At 39.5% G+C, this 19,429-nt stretch overlaps 2 protein-coding genes across 11 annotated transcripts in view; one reads left to right on the top strand and one right to left on the bottom strand.

Annotated features, from left to right (window-relative positions):
* The window catches only part of HACL1 (2-hydroxyacyl-CoA lyase 1), a 22,874-nt gene extending 13,053 nt beyond the window's left edge, over positions 1–9,821 (bottom strand). Inside the window, exons 1-4 of one of the 3 annotated variants that reach the window (XM_054816909.1) lie at positions 9,688–9,821; positions 8,522–8,626; positions 3,108–3,148; positions 1,813–1,893 (exon numbers count right to left, since the gene is read on the bottom strand). In XM_054816909.1, coding sequence (XP_054672884.1) covers positions 1,813–1,893; positions 3,108–3,148; positions 8,522–8,626; positions 9,688–9,762 — 302 coding nt within the window. In that variant the 5' untranslated portion in view covers positions 9,763–9,821. Of the gene's footprint in view, positions 1–1,812; positions 1,894–3,107; positions 3,149–8,521; positions 8,627–9,130; positions 9,224–9,687 lie in introns of those variants that run through there. The other 2 variants (XM_054816910.1, XM_054816911.1) reach the window with 2 other exon arrangements.
* On the top strand, positions 9,278–19,429 carry BTD (biotinidase). 8 transcript variants are annotated; one of them, XM_054816912.1, is made up of 6 exons: positions 9,278–9,518; positions 11,341–11,381; positions 13,014–13,115; positions 14,661–14,895; positions 16,433–16,582; positions 18,019–19,429. In XM_054816912.1, the coding sequence occupies exons 3-6, from the start codon at positions 13,087–13,089 to the stop codon at positions 19,201–19,203; spliced, it is 1,599 nt and encodes a 532-aa protein (XP_054672887.1). In that variant the 5' UTR covers positions 9,278–9,518; positions 11,341–11,381; positions 13,014–13,086; the 3' UTR covers positions 19,204–19,429. The 8 variants fall into 8 exon arrangements, with proteins under 8 accessions (XP_054672887.1, XP_054672891.1, XP_054672890.1 ...); XM_054816915.1 differs by lacking the exon at positions 13,014–13,115 and having other exon boundaries at positions 9,279–9,518; XM_054816919.1 differs by lacking the exons at positions 9,278–9,518; positions 13,014–13,115 and adding an exon at positions 9,828–9,844.

Genomic DNA, 19,429 nt, shown 5'->3' with positions numbered 1-19,429 from the left:
TTCATTAGAGGCATTGTAACATGCATAAACACTAGAACTAAGAAACACAGTAGGAAACAGTCTTTTCAGAAAGATTAGATTGTCATTGTATACAATCTGGAACACAGCAGAAATTAGCTGAGCACCTGACAGCACTTCAACCTGCATTCAGTTTTTACTAAAAAAACCCCAAAACCCCAAATCCCAAAAAACCCACACCCAAACCAAAACACCAAACACAAAACAAACTAAAACACAAAGGCCAAAGAGATGAACAAAAATTTAACATGCCTGCTAGTGTCCTGTTCTTAAATTAGTTCATAGCTATTTGAGAAAGGCAGCATTAGTTTACAATATAGGTTACACATAGCGCAGGAACACATTTTTATTATAATTTCCACAAAATACAATAAATTATTGTCCTACAGTGAATGAAAACTGGCCTTTTATTCAGTTTGTAGGTCAAACTCAAACTCCTTAAAATGCTAAATACTGACTTAATAAGAGAATGCTGGCTTATTAATCTGCTCATTCATCCTCAGTTAATTGAAATACTGGGTCAATAGCTTTCTAGGCTTTTTCTCCTAAACCATTTCTCTTCAGATACCATCTTTCCTTCAGCTGCATTTATCTATACAAGGTGTTAAGCTGAAACATTTACAGCATGCTCAATATACAATGCTAAATTTAATCACCCATAAAATCTGGGGATATATATATCTAGATGCAAGCTTCCTAACCAGGCTGTTTCTCTGCCACAGATCAAAAGTCTCAGTTCTAATTCCCTGACATGGTGAGATGAGAACTTCAGGGTGTATCTTACCTCTGCTCCCAGCTGCATAATCCGCTCCCTCCCTCGCCTAGGTGCTTGATGCTTGCCTGATGGCAGAGTGAGCTGATTTAGATCACTTATCTAACATGACGTTATTTACTTATTTTTGCTGGCTCGGCTTTTTGCCATAATAATGAACTGAATGTAATTATTGGGGCAGACAAGTGCCAGAGCTGTTAAGAGGGCAAGCAGCAGGAGTACATGGCCAGGAGAAAGGCGTGGAGATGACATGGGGCTATGTTCCTTTTTGCGGCACTCTGTATTAGATTGGTGTAACCAAACCCTTCAGTGTATATTGTATTTTCATCTCCTTTCCTTTGCTTGGGCTACTCCTGCTCTTCCCTTGCAACACTCCTTCTCTGTAGTGCCTGCCCAAGTATTCATGCTGCTGTCCAATGAAACAGGCCCAGTTAACTCAACAGTATTAGCGGAGCTTCTACCCAAAATAGCTCATACATCTTTCTGAACAGCTTTCAGTGGCAGACCAGCTAAAGTTGCCATGTCTCTGTGAAGGCTTGTGGGAGTAAATGCTATCATTCTGTACATAGTTTAATTCAATACTTAATTACTGCTCTAAATGTCTGCGTGGGGAGCAAATATGGATTTTAACAATGCAGTTGTCAATTTGTTCGCATATGAAATGCAGTAATTCAAATTACTACTGTGGATTTAAATTTAGAAAAAAACCTCTAGGACTCTCCACAATCAATAAAGCATTACAAGCTGAATATCGACTTCATTTTCAAATATATCCACACAATCAGCTATACTGATAGATTTTCCAATATATGGGGTAGGACAAAAAAGGAGAATTTTATCCATGAGAATACAAAAAACAGAACTAAATTACTTTTAGGGTTGATAAATGAAGAATTCTCTTCTTATTACCCACAAGAAAGAAAAAAAAAAAGTCCTGTACTAAATACTGAGGAGCTCAACAGCTGCAACAAATAACAGCAAACAATTATTAGAATTTTAAAGGAAAAATGTAGTTAAATTACCAGCAGTTCATGGTTGCATTTGCCATCCCACCAAGGGCATGTAAAAAACCTGGACCGGACACTACAAGACATACTCCTGGTCTACAGAAAAACAAACAAAAAAAGAGATAAAGGAAAGTGAGCACAAGGAACACAGAATAAATCACCAACAAAAATTAGTAACATGTCAAAATATAAAATATTAAAGTTTTACTCATGTCATCAAAACGTATGAATGGCAAGGTGTTTGTATGAAGGACTAAAGATAGACATGGGAATGAGAAGTGATTTAGCTGTATCAACCCAATTGAAAAAGCAAGTGAACAGTTGTTATGTGCCACCCACATAGAGGTCTGTAACACATGCGGGCTCATCATAACACAGCTCCTTACTTCTTTGATTGCATTTACTCCATCATCTAGCATTTATATGGAATTTGGTAAGCCACTTCTGTTTGCAGTTTTCTCAACTCCACTTTAGCACTAGATATCAATGAAGAAAGCTCACAAAGGAAGAAGTGCATCTGATTCAGGCAGGGGCACTTGTTATTCTAGGTGATGAGATAAAAATGACAATTCTTACTACTGAGCATTCTTTAGTAGCTTTACAGACTCTTTACGTATCAGAAAAAAAATCAGCTTACTTCCAGAGGATTATTCAAAGGAAGAAAAACTACAAAACTGTGTAACACAGGCATCATGCTTAGTGACAGAATAAGGAATGATCACTTGCATCATCGGGTCTGCAATTGTGAGCAAGCAGACACCTGATGTTTACTTTAGAGAAGGACCCATGGGATACCCAAGAAGCACAAGTCACAGGCCAACAACATTAAGAGCAAAATGCAGTAGAAAAGAGGAAAAGCCAGTCTTTTGTGTCAGAAGCAGCACACAGGAGACTGGAAGGCATACGATCAGCCTCTGTATTGAGGTATTTGTTGAGTAATACGCCCAAATGATGAGATTAGGGTATAGCAGGTCCACCAAGTCACAACAAACAACGGTGGCGCAATTTCTGCCCCTGATACCAGTGGTGTTAAACTACTATTCAGAAATTAAAAGAGAGAAAATGAAGTTATAAGATAGACAATATTATATGAGCTTAAGTACCTCCTTGTTCCTGCCCTGAAGCACAGCAATAGAAATATTGATAACTGTTATTGACAAGTTATTTTAAGATTCATGTTCCTTTTTAACTGCCCTACATCTGCACACACTAAAACCACCCAGCTCCAAAACAGAAAAACATTCCTAGCTTCTAACTGTTGAGTCTAACACAGTTAATATTATATTGTTATAAATAAATATGGAATGTACCTGCCAGTCAAATATCCAACAGCAGATGCAGCATAACAGGCCTATTGAAAATATTGGAGTTAATTATACAGTTGTTATTATATATACATTTAATGATATCTTGTACATAACTTTCAACAAAAATACTGAAAATAAGCAGGTACAGATTTTGCCCTGATCATTAGAGCTTAAATGTAAGTAGAAGCACTCCGTCTCCCTCCCCATTATAAGGTGTGTTCAATGAAGGCTTATATGAAAAATTTCAAAACTCGTCTCCACATTTCAGACTTCTGTTGTTCCAGAATATTTATTACATTAGGAATATTTATGGTTTAAAAAATGAAAAAACAGCATAAAAGAAAACCCCCATAACAAGGGAGGCAAAATGAACAGCACAGATAAGAAACTTCTGCCTTCTAGACTAATATGGAAGAGGGATTAACAAGAGAGAGGCAACAAAAAGAAATCCAGCCATCACTGGAATGACATCATATTTCAGAAATTAAGGAAAAGGTTGAAAGCATACACTGAAGAGATTCATTAGAAGATCAGGGATTATCTTTTACAAGTTGAGCTGCTGAAGTACTTCTCACTCCATTCCTGGTATCACACTTAGCTTTAGCTACTTTGACATTTTAAAGCAAACTTTGACATTTTAAAGCATTTTGAATAATTTTCACAAAAGTAATGCCTACAACATGTGGAAGGTGTCCCTGCCCATGGCAGGGGTATTGGAACTGTGTGATCTTTAAGGTCCCTTCCAACCCAAACCATTCTATGATTCTATGTGTTAATATAGCTTAGCAGCAGTATTATTACAGAGTAAGTTTTTATGTTATTCCTGTAGTAATATTAAACATTCAGATATAAAGTTCACCTGGTAACAAGTGATCAAGTAGAAACAGAAGCTTATGGGTGACCCGAGAATTCTAAAGAATTCCAAATGATCACACATGTGACACTGCCAACTCTCTCCTTCATATACTCATGCTTTTGTCTTGAATTCAGCAAGTTCTAACACTTAACGGAAAAAAAAGTAATTTTTGAAATTTTTTTTTAAAGTAAGCTCCTGGCTGTATAGCCTGCCTCTCATTTTGAAATAGAGTTGGGATTTTGTTTTTTAGTTTTATTTGAGTACTATTGTGGTAAGAAGAATAAGTAACAAAAAAGCTCCTTCTACAAGTTTACAAAGCTATTATACATTTTCCTCAAACCTATGAATAATTCTAAGTAACACAGCACATTAGCAATCTCAGCTTCAGTGAGTGAAAACACAGGCTTATAAGCTTTTACACAGAAGGAGAAACTATCTTTAATATCCTCATGCTCCTACAAATACAGATCAATTGTTTGAGAAAAATGTGGGGCTTAATAGAGGAATAATAATTAGCCGTTATTTTCTTTGCAGCATTAGGATAGTTGACAAAAAAGTACATGGACAAGAAAAATCTTTCTACTTTTCATAAGCCTTTGACATGGAGAAGAAAAATGTTGCTAATATTCAAGAATTAGATAACAATTTGATCATATATCTGTGTGCAAAAGTTTAGAAATATGTGGAGTAGGTGTTACTAAAAATCCTGTTAATGGAGCTCAAAGCATGGTGTTCAGTTTCCATGGCAATAATTTTTTAGAATTGAGTGGCAAAATAAAGCAGCAATAGAATTTGGGTTCACGTACAGTCATTGCCATTAAAACTTTTATCGCTTCATTCTGCAATGCAGCAACATGACTAAATCTATCTGTATTTAGAGGAAAGGAGATCATAAATAATTTTGAAGGTACACTTACAAGATTTTTTTTTTTTTTGGTGTAAATGATAAGAATGAAAACCCATTTTACTTATGAACCTTGCGCCCCCACCACTAAAAGATGAGTAATGGCGCCCATCTGTTAAGGTCACAACATAGTTGATCGGCTGAAACCAGACTCTTATTTTCCTCAGGCAGGCAAGAAGGATGTAGGCATATAAAATGCCAATGACCACCAAACCCACAATCAACATTAGGAAGGAATGTAGGATGTCCAGATGCAGGCACTGAACTCAAAGTTTGCAACCACCCATAAGTGCTGGGTTTGAACTGTGGCCAAAGCAGAGGCTTGCTGCTCCCATACAAGTAGAAGCACACTAAGCAGGGTTTCATGAAATTATTCTGTTTTCACCTCAAACACAAGCAAACTAATACAACATAGCTAGTAAACAACGGTAAAGCATTTTTGTACCCAGTGGCCCAGTCAAAATAGTGCTGCCATGCATAGGAGCAGGCCTGAAGCCCTTATGTTAATTGTACCTAATGTTAAATGTTCTTGTAGGGCTTGTCATGAGAACTTGCTGTATGAACCTGAGCTTGGTACATGATGTTTTTTGTTATGGCATGCAACTTAAGTGCCTTGAAAAAATGGACACAGGCTGAAAGAAGCAGTCCCAGAATAATAAGCAACTTGGTGATGGCCAATTACTAGTCACTGAAAAAGCACAACTTTGAGAGCTCGGAAGACACTGCTTTTGCTCTAGGGAAAGCAGCAACGGCTAAGCAAGGAAGAAAAAACCCAACCAACCCAGAACAAAAAAAACAACCAACAGAGGTGAAACAGGGTAAGGCAACTGTCTTGGCCTGGGAAAGTGACACCCATCCAGCACCACACAGTCCATATTCCAGGCATGGGGGACAAGGGGTAAGATCTGTTCAGAGACTGAAACGCCTTATAAAAAGAGATCTTTAATATGAGGGGTGGAAAAAAATGACACACACTTTGGCTACAGCTGCCCTTATTGAAGGGTTCTCAAGCCCGATTCCCTTGACAGCTGGTACCATCAGTGTAAACTACACTGCAGCAGCTCCAGCATATTGTATAATTATGACCATCTCAGAATATGATTATTAAGAAGAGATTGCTTTGAATATGTAGTGATAAGTATTATTAGAGATTAAGAACTAAACATTAGCAATATGTGTTGTTAATGAATAACAATCTAGTAAAGGGGTTTTTTGAAGTTTAACACTGAGCTGGGTCATCAGTCTTCTAAACAATCACAGTAATCTCTAATTACCCGGGGACAGATACACAAACACACCCCCCTAGCGAGTTTCAACATAAATAGCATTCACAGGGCACATGGGACACAGGTTAAACTGCTTCTAGCAAACTTATGCCATGTTGCAGGCCATGATTAGCTAACAGACACTGGTAGTACTACTCAGCTTTTAACTTCACGTTTTAATTTGGTCTTTCTAGTCAAACAGTTTATTCTGCAGTTTTATGGGCTTTTGCTACAACTGGCCCAGAAATGAGGCAGAAATGCAACTCCTGGAAAAACATTGTTTTCCATATATCTCAGATCATATACAGCTGTCTTCAAAGGAAGCTGCTGTATACATATCCCCCACAGCCAGACCACACAACCAATAAACTTAAGACAATTAAAACTATGACATGTGTAAAGCCTACGTATATCTTGAATATACTATGTATAACCTTTTACCCTCTCCTCTGCCAAAGCAACGACTCTATGTCTTCACCGAGGACAAAGAACAAAACAAGATACATCTTTGTTCATCATCTTCCATTCCCCAAAGAAGAGAAACACTGACATTTTGATGTAAAAATAAGTCTTCATGTTATTGTTATTCCCTAAGCAGAAGTACCTCACCATTTACACAGCAGAATGCTTCTTGTCTTCTTCAATCTAACAAAAAAGAGCCTACTAAGAGTGATAAATAGGACAGCTTCTCATTTGGCAGTGCAAAGCAATCTTCTGTTAATTACAGACACATGAGGAAATTAATTTTAATCATGTTAATAACCGATGCTAAAACTAGAATATTTGCTAAATGGTGTACAGGAATAAAAAGACTGTGTTGAATTCCCAGTCCTTCAGAGGAATCAAATACACCTTTTAATCATATTTGTGTATGTTTGCCTCTCTCATTTTACAGATTTTCCATATAGAGATCTGCATTTTTCTATAAATTCTCACATTCCAAGGATCAGACAGCAAAACATACAGCTTGTGACCACCAGATTTAGGAGAACTTCTATTTTAATACTTTATTGATGTCTGGGACAATGCACGAAGGCTATGAACTACATGGTGGAAAACAGAAAAAGAACACTGCTGCAAAATACAGCCACCTGAATACTGTGCAGGTCCAGAATATTAAAAGGAGTTCCTTCTAAAAGTGGCAGAATTCTAATTAATAGCATTCATAGAGAGACAGGATCCATAAATGAGTTAAAAGACAAGAAAAATCTCCTGATAAGATAATAATCACAGTATTTATTTATTTGTTGGCATCAGCTACAGAAAATTGACAAATGTAGTAGAATAACTCTGAGTATGGAAAGCTGATGGTCCATTTGCTAGCAGTCCCATACAGAATCAGACTGTGTAGCCATTCTTGAAAATCAGGTATAAACCTGAGATTATTATACTCAACCTCAGACCACCTAAGAAAGTACTGAATGTTTAAAGAGTTACTACTGGGGTAAACCAAACAAATAGAGAACTAGTGGCATAACATCAAAATACTAATGAGCTTGAGTCTAACTTCTGTTGCTTAAGACAATAAAGCTGAAACATATACAATTAAGTGTAAGCTTGTGCTTTATTTTGAGCATTCAGAAGCATTATAACTTTCTATGGTTTGCTGTTTGGTGAGCTTTTAAAACACAGTTAGGCAAAAAAGATACTATAATTATTGAAAATAGTCAGGACAAGTTTATCGGTAGGAAAACTTTCCTCTTTGGGCACTGCAAGAAAGGAAAAAAACCACCTTTTTAGGTCTGTATGTAGTAACTCCCAAGTAAAATATCCTTTTAAACAAAAAGGAAAGAAGTAGCTAAAAAAAGCTCTAAAAAAGGAATTAAAATACAACCAATTAGAGAGAGTGGTAATATTGTCCTAATTTGGAAAGGAGGACATAAGCAAAAGAAAATGACAGTAGAAAACGTTAAGGGAGAGGTATCATGGAAAGTCTATAGAAAGCTACAGAAAACCAAAAAACCAGATGAGCCTCCCAAAAAGTGGCAGATAAAATCTGACAATATATTACTTGAAGGAGACAAAATTGATGATTTTTTTCTTTCTGCAGTAGAATGCTTTGTTCAAATTTTTTTCCTCCCTATTTCTCTGCTACCTTCTCTCCCTTATTGGAGAAAAGCATCTAAAAATGAAAAGAAAAAAAAAAAAGTTGCAATTCCCTTATGAGAAAAGGAGGGAGCACTTAAAAGTGGAAGGGGGAAAAAAAAAAGCACACAACCCAAGCCACCAGTGCACTCCCTTATTCTAGAATGACAGTAACTGCTTCTCTACAGGTTCTTTAAAGGAGCATTCAGAGACAGCATTCTTCCTGGTAAGAAAAGATAAATTAAATTTCTTTCCATTGTAAAACAATTAAAAGAAAGAACTGGTCCTACTATAGATATATACTTACCGCTTGTTCGTTTCTCATTCCTACATATTTTATTCCAACTGCTTGGGCTGCAATTGCGATTTCAGTAACTGGAATACCAACAATGCCAAACATGTATTCAATACTCTAAAAAGAAAAATGTTAGAAGAAATCAGAATTGTTTCCAAAAGACAGCTTTAATAAACATGTGAAACACAGTCACACTAACTATGCAGGCAATCTAAAGGTAAATCGTAACAACAGATATATTCACATAAAAGTTCACAGGTCGCTGTGGGAACATACACGATGGCAGCTGGTGTGTGCAGCTCTGCTCTGTGTAGTTGTTCCACTGCTTGTAGGCCTCCAGAATCCAGTGCTTCCACAGCTGTTCAGCCTAGCTTCTCAGTCAACATGCACTTAGCTTTTTCAATTTACCACTTTTTACTTGGGATGCCTCTGCTATATCATGCTCTTGTTTCTCAGTATGTCAACTTTGCCTCTTCTGAAACTTGCTTGTATCATTACATGTTCTTATGCTTTCACAGAGAATTACCAGAAAAAAGGTCCCAAGAAACAACTGGGATGGTACCATGCCCAAGAAACTTCTAGGTGAAAATACTATGCTTATTTTTATTACAACTGAACTACCTTTTCGTGTCTCACAGACCAAACAGAAAGTTTCCCGTTGAGACCAGTCAGTACCAGTTGAGCACCATTTCAAGTTTAGAGACAACACTGACTTTTGGTAACTGCAAAGGAGGAGCTGCCACAGGCAGCGCGGCAGAGGGCAGTCAGCAGTGCCGGATGGTAACGCAGGTACCGGGTGAGCTCGCAAGAACTGAAAGACTGGGGAAAGCGGCGCAGGGGTCACTCCCTCACGGCGGCACTGGGACCCGCCGGGGCCGGGCCGCTCCCGGGCGGGACTCGCTCACTGAGCTGCTGCGGCGGCGGCACCTCCCTCCTTCCCACAGAGCGACAAGGCGAGCCCTTCTCGCCCGCTTTGCCCGCCTCCGGAAGAACGGCAGCGGCACACAGGGTGAGTCCTGCCGCGCACGCTCGCTTCTCTCCAGCCCCGCGGGCACCCGTGGTCCAGTCCGGTTCGGCTCGGCCCGGCCCACCCCCGCGCCACGAAGGCAGCGGGAACTGTCCCCGCCTGCTCGCCGTAGGGAAGCTGCTCGCCGGCCTCCCCGCTCCCACGCTCTTACTTGAGCCTTGAGGGACTCAGCGATGAGCTGGGCCCCGCTGACAGCCTCCCCCTCCGCACCGCTCCCGGACGCCATTCCGGCTCCACGCAGCCCCAACCCCAGCACAGGCCGAAGCCGTCCACCAGCAAGGCGGACAGACCAAGACCCTCGGGCGAAGGTCGGGTGCAGTTGACTGGCACGTCGCCCAGCCAATGAGACAGCGGAGGGGGCGGGCCCGAGGGCCGCGAATATCCACCTCTGACCCCATTGGCAGGCGGCGCGGGGACCAGGGCGGAGGCTGGGGAAGCCTCCTATTGGCTAGAGTGGACACCCAATCAGAGCCCGGGAGGCGCATGCCCTTCCCACGCAACCGTAGGCCTGTGGCGGTGCTGAGCGCGGAGCAGCCGCCAGGCGGCGCGAGCGGCCCGAGGCCTCGAGTCGCGCGGGGGAGCAGCGTGAGGGTGGCGATGCGGTGGCGCGTGCGGGGTTGCGTGACCGTTAAGGGGCGGTGCCGCCAACGGCCGTGGTGGCGCGTGCGGGGCCCAGCTCTCAGCGGTTGGGGCGGGGGAAGGGCGGGAAGCGCGAGCAGAGGTCCGCGCCTCGCGATCGGCCTCACAGCGGGAGCGGGTGGTCGAGGTCACCGGGCGGCCCAGGCTCCCCTTAGGCCTCGCTTGGCGTGCGGCAGCTCGACCTGGAAGGCCTGTGGGACCCGCAGGGCGAACTGCGTTTATAACGGGCGGCCGCTCCCGCAGCATAACACTATAGCTTTGTGGAGTTGGTCAGGGAGAGCTAACACAGAGCGGGGCAAAGTACAGGGTGGTTTTAGATGGATACCTGATGCCAGCATTTCTGAGGAGAAGCAGAAACGCAGTGTGAGACGCTTCTCCAAAATCCTCACGGAAAGATGGTGCGCGCCATTTTACCTGGCTCTGTCCATCCTGGCTGCACTAAGCTTACACATGTCTGAGAAGTGACATGTTTTACAATAATGCTCCATCCCACCCTCTGACTTGGCGGTTGTGCTACCATCTTGAGTTGTTTGAGCTGAACCGCTAGTATTGGGCAGCGTTCAATCCTCACTCCACTTACATAAAATAGATCTTTTAATTAGGAGACAAAGCATATTTTGGGAATCCTGTGAAATGTAAACAAGGTTTCATAAAACATTATATTAGAATGGGCAGCATTTTATAAAAATAGACGGCACCTCTGGATAAAAGCCAGGATACCAGAGCAAGGATATATAGTGCATTGCACACAGAATAAACTTTTTTTTTTTTTCAGAAAAGGAAATGCAAGATACTGTTTACATTGACCTATGACTGCGTTGCTAAAAACACCTTCATAAAAACACAGTAAAATTACTAAAATATAGTGCAGCATATAAAAGCAGCAAATAGGAGGGATCAGTTGAAAAAACTTGAATTTCACTATGTTTTTACATCTATATAGGAGCTGTTGTGTTATATATTCTGTATATTAGAATGGCAACAACATCACAATTCAGGGATATCACTCAATGTAAAAAAGGCTTTTAATTATTTTTTTCATAGTGAATGTAATATTTTGCCTAGTAATTATTACCATTTATGTTACTATAGCTTAACAGGCATTTACTATCAATCACTTAAGAGGACCCAAACTAGTGCTGTGCTACTTCTGGTTTTTTTACAGTGTGTTGGATTCTTCTGAGTATAAAAGTGCTAAGAAGCAGGGTATGTACTGCCTTTTTCTGTGTATACATCTAGGTATGGTGAAAGTTGACAAACTTCTAAATTTCCAGATTTGTTGAAAAGCGAGTGACTGGATGCTTTAATTCACAATGATGTACAGAGATTAGATGGTTCTGAAAAACTGAATAGGAAAACAGTCTGCACTGTGACTGGGGGAAGAACTTGACTGGATTGGCATCCAAACTTAAACTCTATTCTTTTTACCTTTTGTATAGAGCTATAACTATAGAATACTGTGACTGCATGACAGTGATACTGCTATGAAATAGTTATATTTGGGAGAGAAGATCCTACTGAAGTGTTATCTGCCAGGCAAAAGACCACATAAATCACAGGAAAGGGATAGAAAAGGAGATTAAATTATAAAGCATTTCAGTTCATGAAAATTCCTTTTAAAGTCATGGCTCAGGTGAGGTGACAGTTCTATAGACCCTAAACAAATTAACTTCTCTTCAAGGAAAGCATTTATTAGCATAGCAATTTCCATTAGGAAAAAAAACCAAACAACAACCAAACCAAACAAAAAACCCCGCAACAGAATGTGGCTGAGACTTATTTGGAGTCTCACAGCCTAAGGGCTGAGTAAACACTCATGGCATTCTTATTTTGGCTGGAAAGTTTACTGTCCCCAAGCCCAGCCTTGGAGCTTGTCACAGCTCTCCTTGTTAGAAGCAATCCATTAGATAGTAGGGTTCTGTTGTTTAAGGTGTCAAATAGGGGAAAGGCATTAAGGGGCACTCACGTAAGTGCTCAGCCATCGTCAGTGGGACTAGCAGTAATCACAGCCAAGGGTAAGGACTTGGAGGGATTATTTTAGTTATGATTTTAGTTGCCCAGGTTCAGCCAGATGAGATTGTGTAGTCAGATGTTCAGTGCTAAATCTCTTGTGCATCTGGAAGAGGAAGGGATTCAGATTAGTACTTTGACTGGTTCTGACCACCAGAAAATAAACTGTGGCTGAAAAATGAAAATTCTCCAAGCATGTCTGTAAAATACAACATTTTGTAGAAGCCCATTATCTGTTAATTTTTTATGTTAGTGTGTTTGGCTTAGAAAGCAAAAAGGCTGTTTTTCTAATGCATAGCAATTACATCCTGTGATCTGCAACTCTCCAACTTTTTCCATCACTACTAATGATGAATTCTAATTCCATCTTAGTTGACAACTTTGTTGAGGAATGGCTGACTAGAACCCATTCCTGTCCTAAATAGGCATTTTGGCTCTGAAGGGATGACATAAATAGAAAAGATAGTTTTGTCAGTGAAGTGCAACACAATGTGTTTTGTTTTCAGTTGCTTCCTTACTGTGAGAGGCTTCCCACCTCTCCTCTCCCTCCCCCTGCTACTGCTTTGTATCTTCATCTGTACCTTGGTATTTCATTTGCAAAGCTGAGCTGCACAGGACAAAGTAGGATCCACTGTTCTTGATACGCTTTGCCAAATCACCCCCCCCCCCCCCCCCCGCCTCAAGTACCAAGTGTTTTTCTCAAGATGCAGAATAGCAAGGGTAGCTTATTGTACATCACTTCTCAAAACTGTTTCTATAAATGAATTATCCTTAATACAACTGTGTACAGAGATGCCAAGGCTTTATTCTGTTTTTATTGTGCTTTAGGTAACTTAAAATTACCTTTGAAGGCATGTATATATAGACACATTGGCAAATTAAAGCTCAAGAAAATATTAATATGTCATTGAGCTTAGCAGCATCTAATAGGTAAGTTAGTCCTGGACCCTTAATAAGTGTTATTACATATTAAAAGTTTTTGGTTGAGCAAACAAGTCTTCTGCCTCCCATGGGCACTAAGGTTATGATTTTCCTGTCCTACACGGGATTGTGTTGCTATCAAACCAGTGTTGCAAATAGTGTGTAGAGCTCATGGAAGCAAACAAAGTGACTTAACCTAAGGTACTACTTACTAAATGCTTGTTTAATAGCTTTCCTCACACTTGAATTTGTTCATTGTTAGATACTAAACCAGTCACTGCTTAGACAAAAAAAAAAAGACGCAGTATTGAGGATTGCTTATTAGCTGCTTTTTGTTTTGGAATTTAAGAAAAGACATTTTAAGTTAACTTGCCATAGAGTTTTCTTTTTTAGGTACAAAACTACCTTTAATATAACATGAATAAAAATTAAAATGGGATTAGTTTAAAATTTCTCTTTGTTTTCCTACTGAACTCCTAATGGGAACAAGAGAAGGCTCTTCATGCATGTGTCTTTGAGTCTGTATTTGCTCTGAAAAATTCAGGGAGTTGTGAATCACAAAGACTGAAAGGCACTAAGACTGTTTTGGAACTTTTTTTTCTTGGATAAGAGTTACCAAAGACCAAATACAATTAAAAAGTCAGTAACCGAAGACTGGGCTATCACAGTATTTTCCCAACTTGGGAAGTCAAAAGGCTACATGGGGAGCCCATATGGGAGAGGGTGCCCCGGCCTTCCGGACTCACTAATTCTTCTTTTCTTTTCTTTCTAAGAAAAGCTCAGTAATGCAAGTTTTCTGCATTTTGTATGGATTTTTGCTTTATTATTATTACTATGAAAGCATTTTTAAGCTTACCTATCTGCATTGTACAGGAGGAATGTAGATCTGAATTGCGCTCAACATTTATATAAATGTTGAAAAAAGCTGCACTGTATGAGACAAATTAGTCTATTATTTACATATGGGAATTGGAATAGAGTGAATCCATAATCCATCATCAGGAGAGGCATTTTAATGATAGAAAGATAGATAAATGCAGAAGTAGTGTCTAGTGTAATTCTTTTGGCAATTACCTGTTTCTGTATTGATGTTATATCATTACTTGACTACTAAATATAGTGTCCAAATAATTTTAGAAAATGCTACTTTTAAATACATCCTTCATCACCAAATGAGGCAGAAACTGCAAATTTCCGAGCTGCTTTTAACTTTTCCCAAAGATGTTTTGATATATGGTGCAAAAGATCTATAAATGAATAATAAAGTTAATTGGAAAGGGAGACAAAGCAAGGAGATCAGTAGAACTATATATGAAGCTAAAATGTTTTAAACAGGGCACAGTTATTTAAAGCACCAATGTAGATAGATTGAAGGTTTAGAAACAATATGCACGTGGTTGTTCAGGAATTTAAAAACAACATACTCCGTTCAAACACCACTAAGAGTCTCCATTGCAGTCTGTATTTAATCGTAAATTTAAATTCCTGGCATTATTTGCTGCTCAAGTTCCACCCCCCCACCTGTTTGTTTGTTGTTTTTTTTTTTCCCTCTAGATTTATGGCATACACCATGGTGGATCTGTGCTGGAAGCTGTCCGTTTGTTTCTTCTGCTATCAAGTTGTCTCTGGAAGAGTTAAGAGGGAGGGGCATTATGTTGCTGCTGTGTACGAGCACGAGTCCATACTGAGTCCTAACCCAACAGCCCTGGTTGATCGACAGTCTGCGCTGGAACTCATGGGCAGAAACCTAGATATCTATGAACAGCAAGTAGTGGCTGCTGCAAGACAGGTATGCCGCAGCTTAGTAGCAGTTGCGCGTGTCCTATGTATATATATAGAGTAAGATGCTATTTGAGGATAATCTTTCACATTTGTGTTCCCAGGCAACTAAAGCCATATTTATATACATAACTATGGTCTGGTTTTTCAGACATTCTGACCTGCCAGCGGCTCTGAAAAAAATCAGGCCAATTAGCAGCTCGCCTGACTTGAGTTATTCCAAGCTTGGAAAAACACGCCTGTAGTTATTTAGTGGAGGGAAATTAATGTTCTATTTTGGTCTGAATACCTAGCTTCTTTCTGTTTTCTTAAATGGAATGTTTTTATTGAAAGATTGTCTTACAGGCAGCTGTCTTTGGGTTTGATTTTATTCCTGTGCTCTCAATGGAAATTCCTGAATGTTTCTAAAAACTAAGGAAATTAAATGCTTTGGAAATGAATGTTCCACCATTAACAACTTTGTGGAAGTAAAGTTTTCCATTCCTTTCTCCTACCCTCTGTGGAATGGTTCTCGGTCTAAATATATTTAGAGAGAGAGAGACACTAGTATTTCTGGCTGTTCTTATGCACAGCTTCCTTTCCTTCCCTCCCCAAGAAAACCCAAAGCTGGTTCTAGTCAGAAGCAGCAGGCATTACTGTCTCTATGCAGAGAAGAACTGACTTGCAAATTTCACAAATCTGTTAATTTTCCAACAGAAGAATTACAATTGTTGTATAATTTGAAAACATGGAATTTTTTTTTTGTTTATTTCTTTGTTTTTGAGAAGTTCAGATGACTGGGCATCACAGTCTGGAAGCATAATAGCTAGTTTTATGCAGTACTGCATCCAAGACACATAAATGATCCCAAAGCCATAGCACAGGTAACACATTTGAACTGACTTTTGAACAGTCACAGGAATTTGAGTGAGTGATGCTGTGTCTGATTTAAGAGGAATCATGAATTTTTAGGAACAGATCTCCCTGAATTTCAGGTAGAGCCAGTCTAGCTCTGGCATGGCTACATTTCTACCAGAATCTACCAGAATTGTTTCCACAGGCAAGCTGTTTCTGAAAACAATACTCCCAGAACCCTATCAACCCTACATACCTAACTGGTATGTAGCCCTAAGTGATGCAGCACCATTGGCACAGGTACAGCACCTTTCATCTGCAAATGACATAATTCTGGAAAAAAAAAAATAAGACAAGTTTTAACATCATCACTCTTCAACATGAATGATGTCAGTCTCATTACTCACATGAATGGAAAATACTTCTGGTAAGAATTTGGATGAAGTCTTCTCCTATTTGCACACTCTTAAAATAATGTCAAATACGTTATTTTTCAAGCTAAAGGTATGCACCAGGTTAAATAAGCTTTTTTTATACACAGGCCTACTATGAAGTCAAAGAAAAGACGTTTTCCAACTACATTCATGTCAAAACATCCTTAGGTTATCCTTAACTTTCTTTAGCTCTTTCACCCATGGGAGTCCCTTTTTTTCCCCTTCGTATTTAGGTTGGTTTTGCTTTACCTACACAACATGCCTTTGTTTTGCATACAGGGGGCACAGATCATTGTTTTTCCTGAAGATGGAATCCATGGCTTCAACTTTACCAGAAGCTCCATTTATCCTTACCTAGATTTTGTTCTGCATTCACAGTCTGTGAAGTGGAATCCATGCAGAGAGCCATATTTGTTCAATGACACAGAGGTAAATGTGGAAGGGGTGGAATAACTGAATGCCAGATTTGTGCTCCAAGTGAGAAACTAGCTCTAGTAGTTTTGCTTAGGAAAGTAAGCAAGAAGTTTAACAATGCGTAGTACCAGATTCTGTTTTCGTGAACTCTCAGTTTATGCTGGTTTCATTCTTAGTAGAGGAGGATTTTACATACATACATGCAAGAAGATTAGCTGGTCTATGAACTATCTGGATTTCTAATCTCCCCCTCCCCAACCTATGGAAGTGTAATTATTGTCTAGTAAGATACATTGTTAGCAGTATGGGGTTTTATTTTGAACAACATTGTTTTATATAAAACAACATGGTGATATCTTCACTTTTGATGTGTTCTTATTACTCAGTTTTAATGACTTAATGACATCAGAACATTCTGACTCAGTGATTGTGTGTAAAATGATTAGCACAAGTAACAGGACTTGACCTGCTATAATGTAATAGAAGTCACAACTCAGCACAGACCAAGCGTGATTTCAGAAGATGTGACCTGCAAGTTACAAACCCAGTATTTTCATCGACTGTTCTGAACCCAAAGTGAAAAATAGCCATGCTGAGTAATACAGACTATTTATTCCTACTAAGGTTACGGTAATCAATATAATGAAAATTAAGCAATTATCCATGTGCCTACTAAGCAGAATTTGCATGCAAACCTTAATTGCAGTTGTAAATGGTGACCTACTTTGGCCTATGAAGCTTTACTACCAGTGATGATGCGCAAACAAGCAAGAACTTAGTTTGCAATTCAGATCCTATGTGGAAATTGCAGTACTGACAGTCTTTGGTACAGCTCTCTATGGCGTGAAAGAAACATCCCACTAATACTTTGATCTGTAACTTTTTGTATTTCCTTTCTATAACTAAGCAAAATCTATCCATTTACATCTCTGCTTCTCCAAGTTGTAGCTAGTAATCACTTTTTTAAAAATTCAGAGTAAAACTATCTAGTTGCAGGAACAAGCCATTGCAGGTGCAAATGATCATTATTAGAAGCCTGCTGTTCTAAAGGCGCACACAGATCAGTTATGCTGCCTTGTCAGAGCTTTCAGTTGACCTTTGGTGTTTTAAAGCTATCGGTGCTCCTGCAACAGTTAGAAGATTCTGAAAATTAACACCCTTGAAATAGATTATTTATTTACTAACTTCTCAGGAAATAAAACCCAGATAATTTTTTTCAAAGCTATTTTGAAATTAGTATCTGAAATACTTTTCAGTCTAGAAAACTACTGGTTCCAATAGCTTCTATCACAAAATCATCAGTACCTTTAAATTTTACAGATAAGGTCAAATGTGTTCAATTTCCAGTTGAAAATAATAATTTGAAAAGTATTAAATATGTCATAGCTGCTTAAGGAAAACTTACTCCTCCACATTCTGAAGTGCTTATGTTTCCCCATTCTGTTCTCCAGGTTCTTCAGCGTCTGAGCTGCATGGCGCTGAAGAACAAAATATTCCTTGTGGCAAACTTAGGAACTAAGCAGCCGTGTGAGCACACCGATCCTCACTGTCCATCTGATGGAAGATACCAGTTCAATACCAATGTGGCATTTGATGATGATGGTATGCTGGTAGCCACATATCGCAAACACAATCTGTATTTTGAATACGCTTTTGATACTCCTCCAGAGCCTGACTATAAACTCTTTGATACCCCCTTTGCTGGCAAGTTTGGTATGTTCACTTGCTTTGATATACTCTTTTTTGAGCCTGCAGTGAACCTCATCAGACAATACAATTTGAAACAAGTGGTATATCCGACTGCCTGGATGAACCAGCTTCCACTCCTGTCTGCTGTAGAATTTCAACAAGCTTTTGCAACAGCTTTCAACATCAATATTTTGGCAGCTAATATCCACCACCCTACCTTGGGCATGACTGGGAGTGGCATATACACTCCAGTCAAGTCATTCATCTACCACAACATGGAAAGTTATGGTGGCAAGCTCATAGTAGCAGAAATTCCTGTGATTACCACAGACTACAAAACCAATTTGGAGAGTAATGAAAGATTCGGAGAGAACTTACATCCCTCATGTAAGACTTTTACAAGTCCCTCTATGGATGATCAAGTTTGCTTTAAGGAGGGACAAGAGACCTCTGGCAGGGTATCAGAAAAAGGAAGTGTACAGTTACCACCCCTATTTTATGCAGAAATGATGTATGACAACTTTACTTTTGTTCCTGTATGGGGGGAAAAAGGAGAGCTCCAGGTTTGTGCCAATACCCTTTGTTGTTACTTAAGTTTTCGGAGAGTTGTTTTAACTGATGAATTATACGCGTTGGGAGTTTTTGATGGGCTCCATACAGTGCATGGCACATACTATGTCCAGGCCTGTGCATTAGTAAAGTGTGGTGGTCTCAGCTTTAGCACTTGTGGACAGGAGGTTACGGATGCCACTGCTCTGATAGATTTCCAGCTATGGGGAAATATGAGTACCCCTTATATCTTTCCTTTACTGCTGACATCTGGTGTTACCTTGGACTTTGCTGATCACATGGGCTGGAAAAACGACCACTATTTCATAAGCAAAAATAGAACATCTTCTGGCCTACTGACAGCTGCTCTATATGGACGATGGTATGAAAAAGACTAGCACAGATACTTGACTGAATCAGAAAACTGCCCGTATTTTCGGACTATATATCTTAACATAAGTTGTACTGCCTAGAACATCAGGTATGTATGTTCCATGACTGACTGATTAGATTCCATGTTTGAAATGGTAAGTGAAGCACTTACCCTAAGAGGCTCTAAGTACAGTCTGTACCTTGGTAGTTTATGTCCTACCAGAAGTAAAAGAACTGCTTTGCAAAGATAAA

Source organism: Grus americana, chromosome 2, assembly GCF_028858705.1.
Source record: "Grus americana isolate bGruAme1 chromosome 2, bGruAme1.mat, whole genome shotgun sequence".
Taxonomy (NCBI): domain Eukaryota; kingdom Metazoa; phylum Chordata; class Aves; order Gruiformes; family Gruidae; genus Grus; species Grus americana.
The sequence above is the reverse complement of the archived record's forward strand: the minus strand, read 5'-3'. Positions and strand labels throughout refer to the sequence as shown.

Excerpts from the sequence above, each read along its gene's own strand:
- BTD (XM_054816912.1), top strand. The coding sequence starts at position 13,087 with ATGTCATTGAGCTTAGCAGCATCTAATAG. Across the intron at positions 14,896-16,432 it reads TAGTGGCTGCTGCAAGACAG|GGGGCACAGATCATTGTTTT; the intron begins GTATGCCGCAGC and ends TTTTGCATACAG. Across the intron at positions 16,583-18,018 it reads ATTTGTTCAATGACACAGAG|GTTCTTCAGCGTCTGAGCTG; the intron begins GTAAATGTGGAA and ends TCTGTTCTCCAG.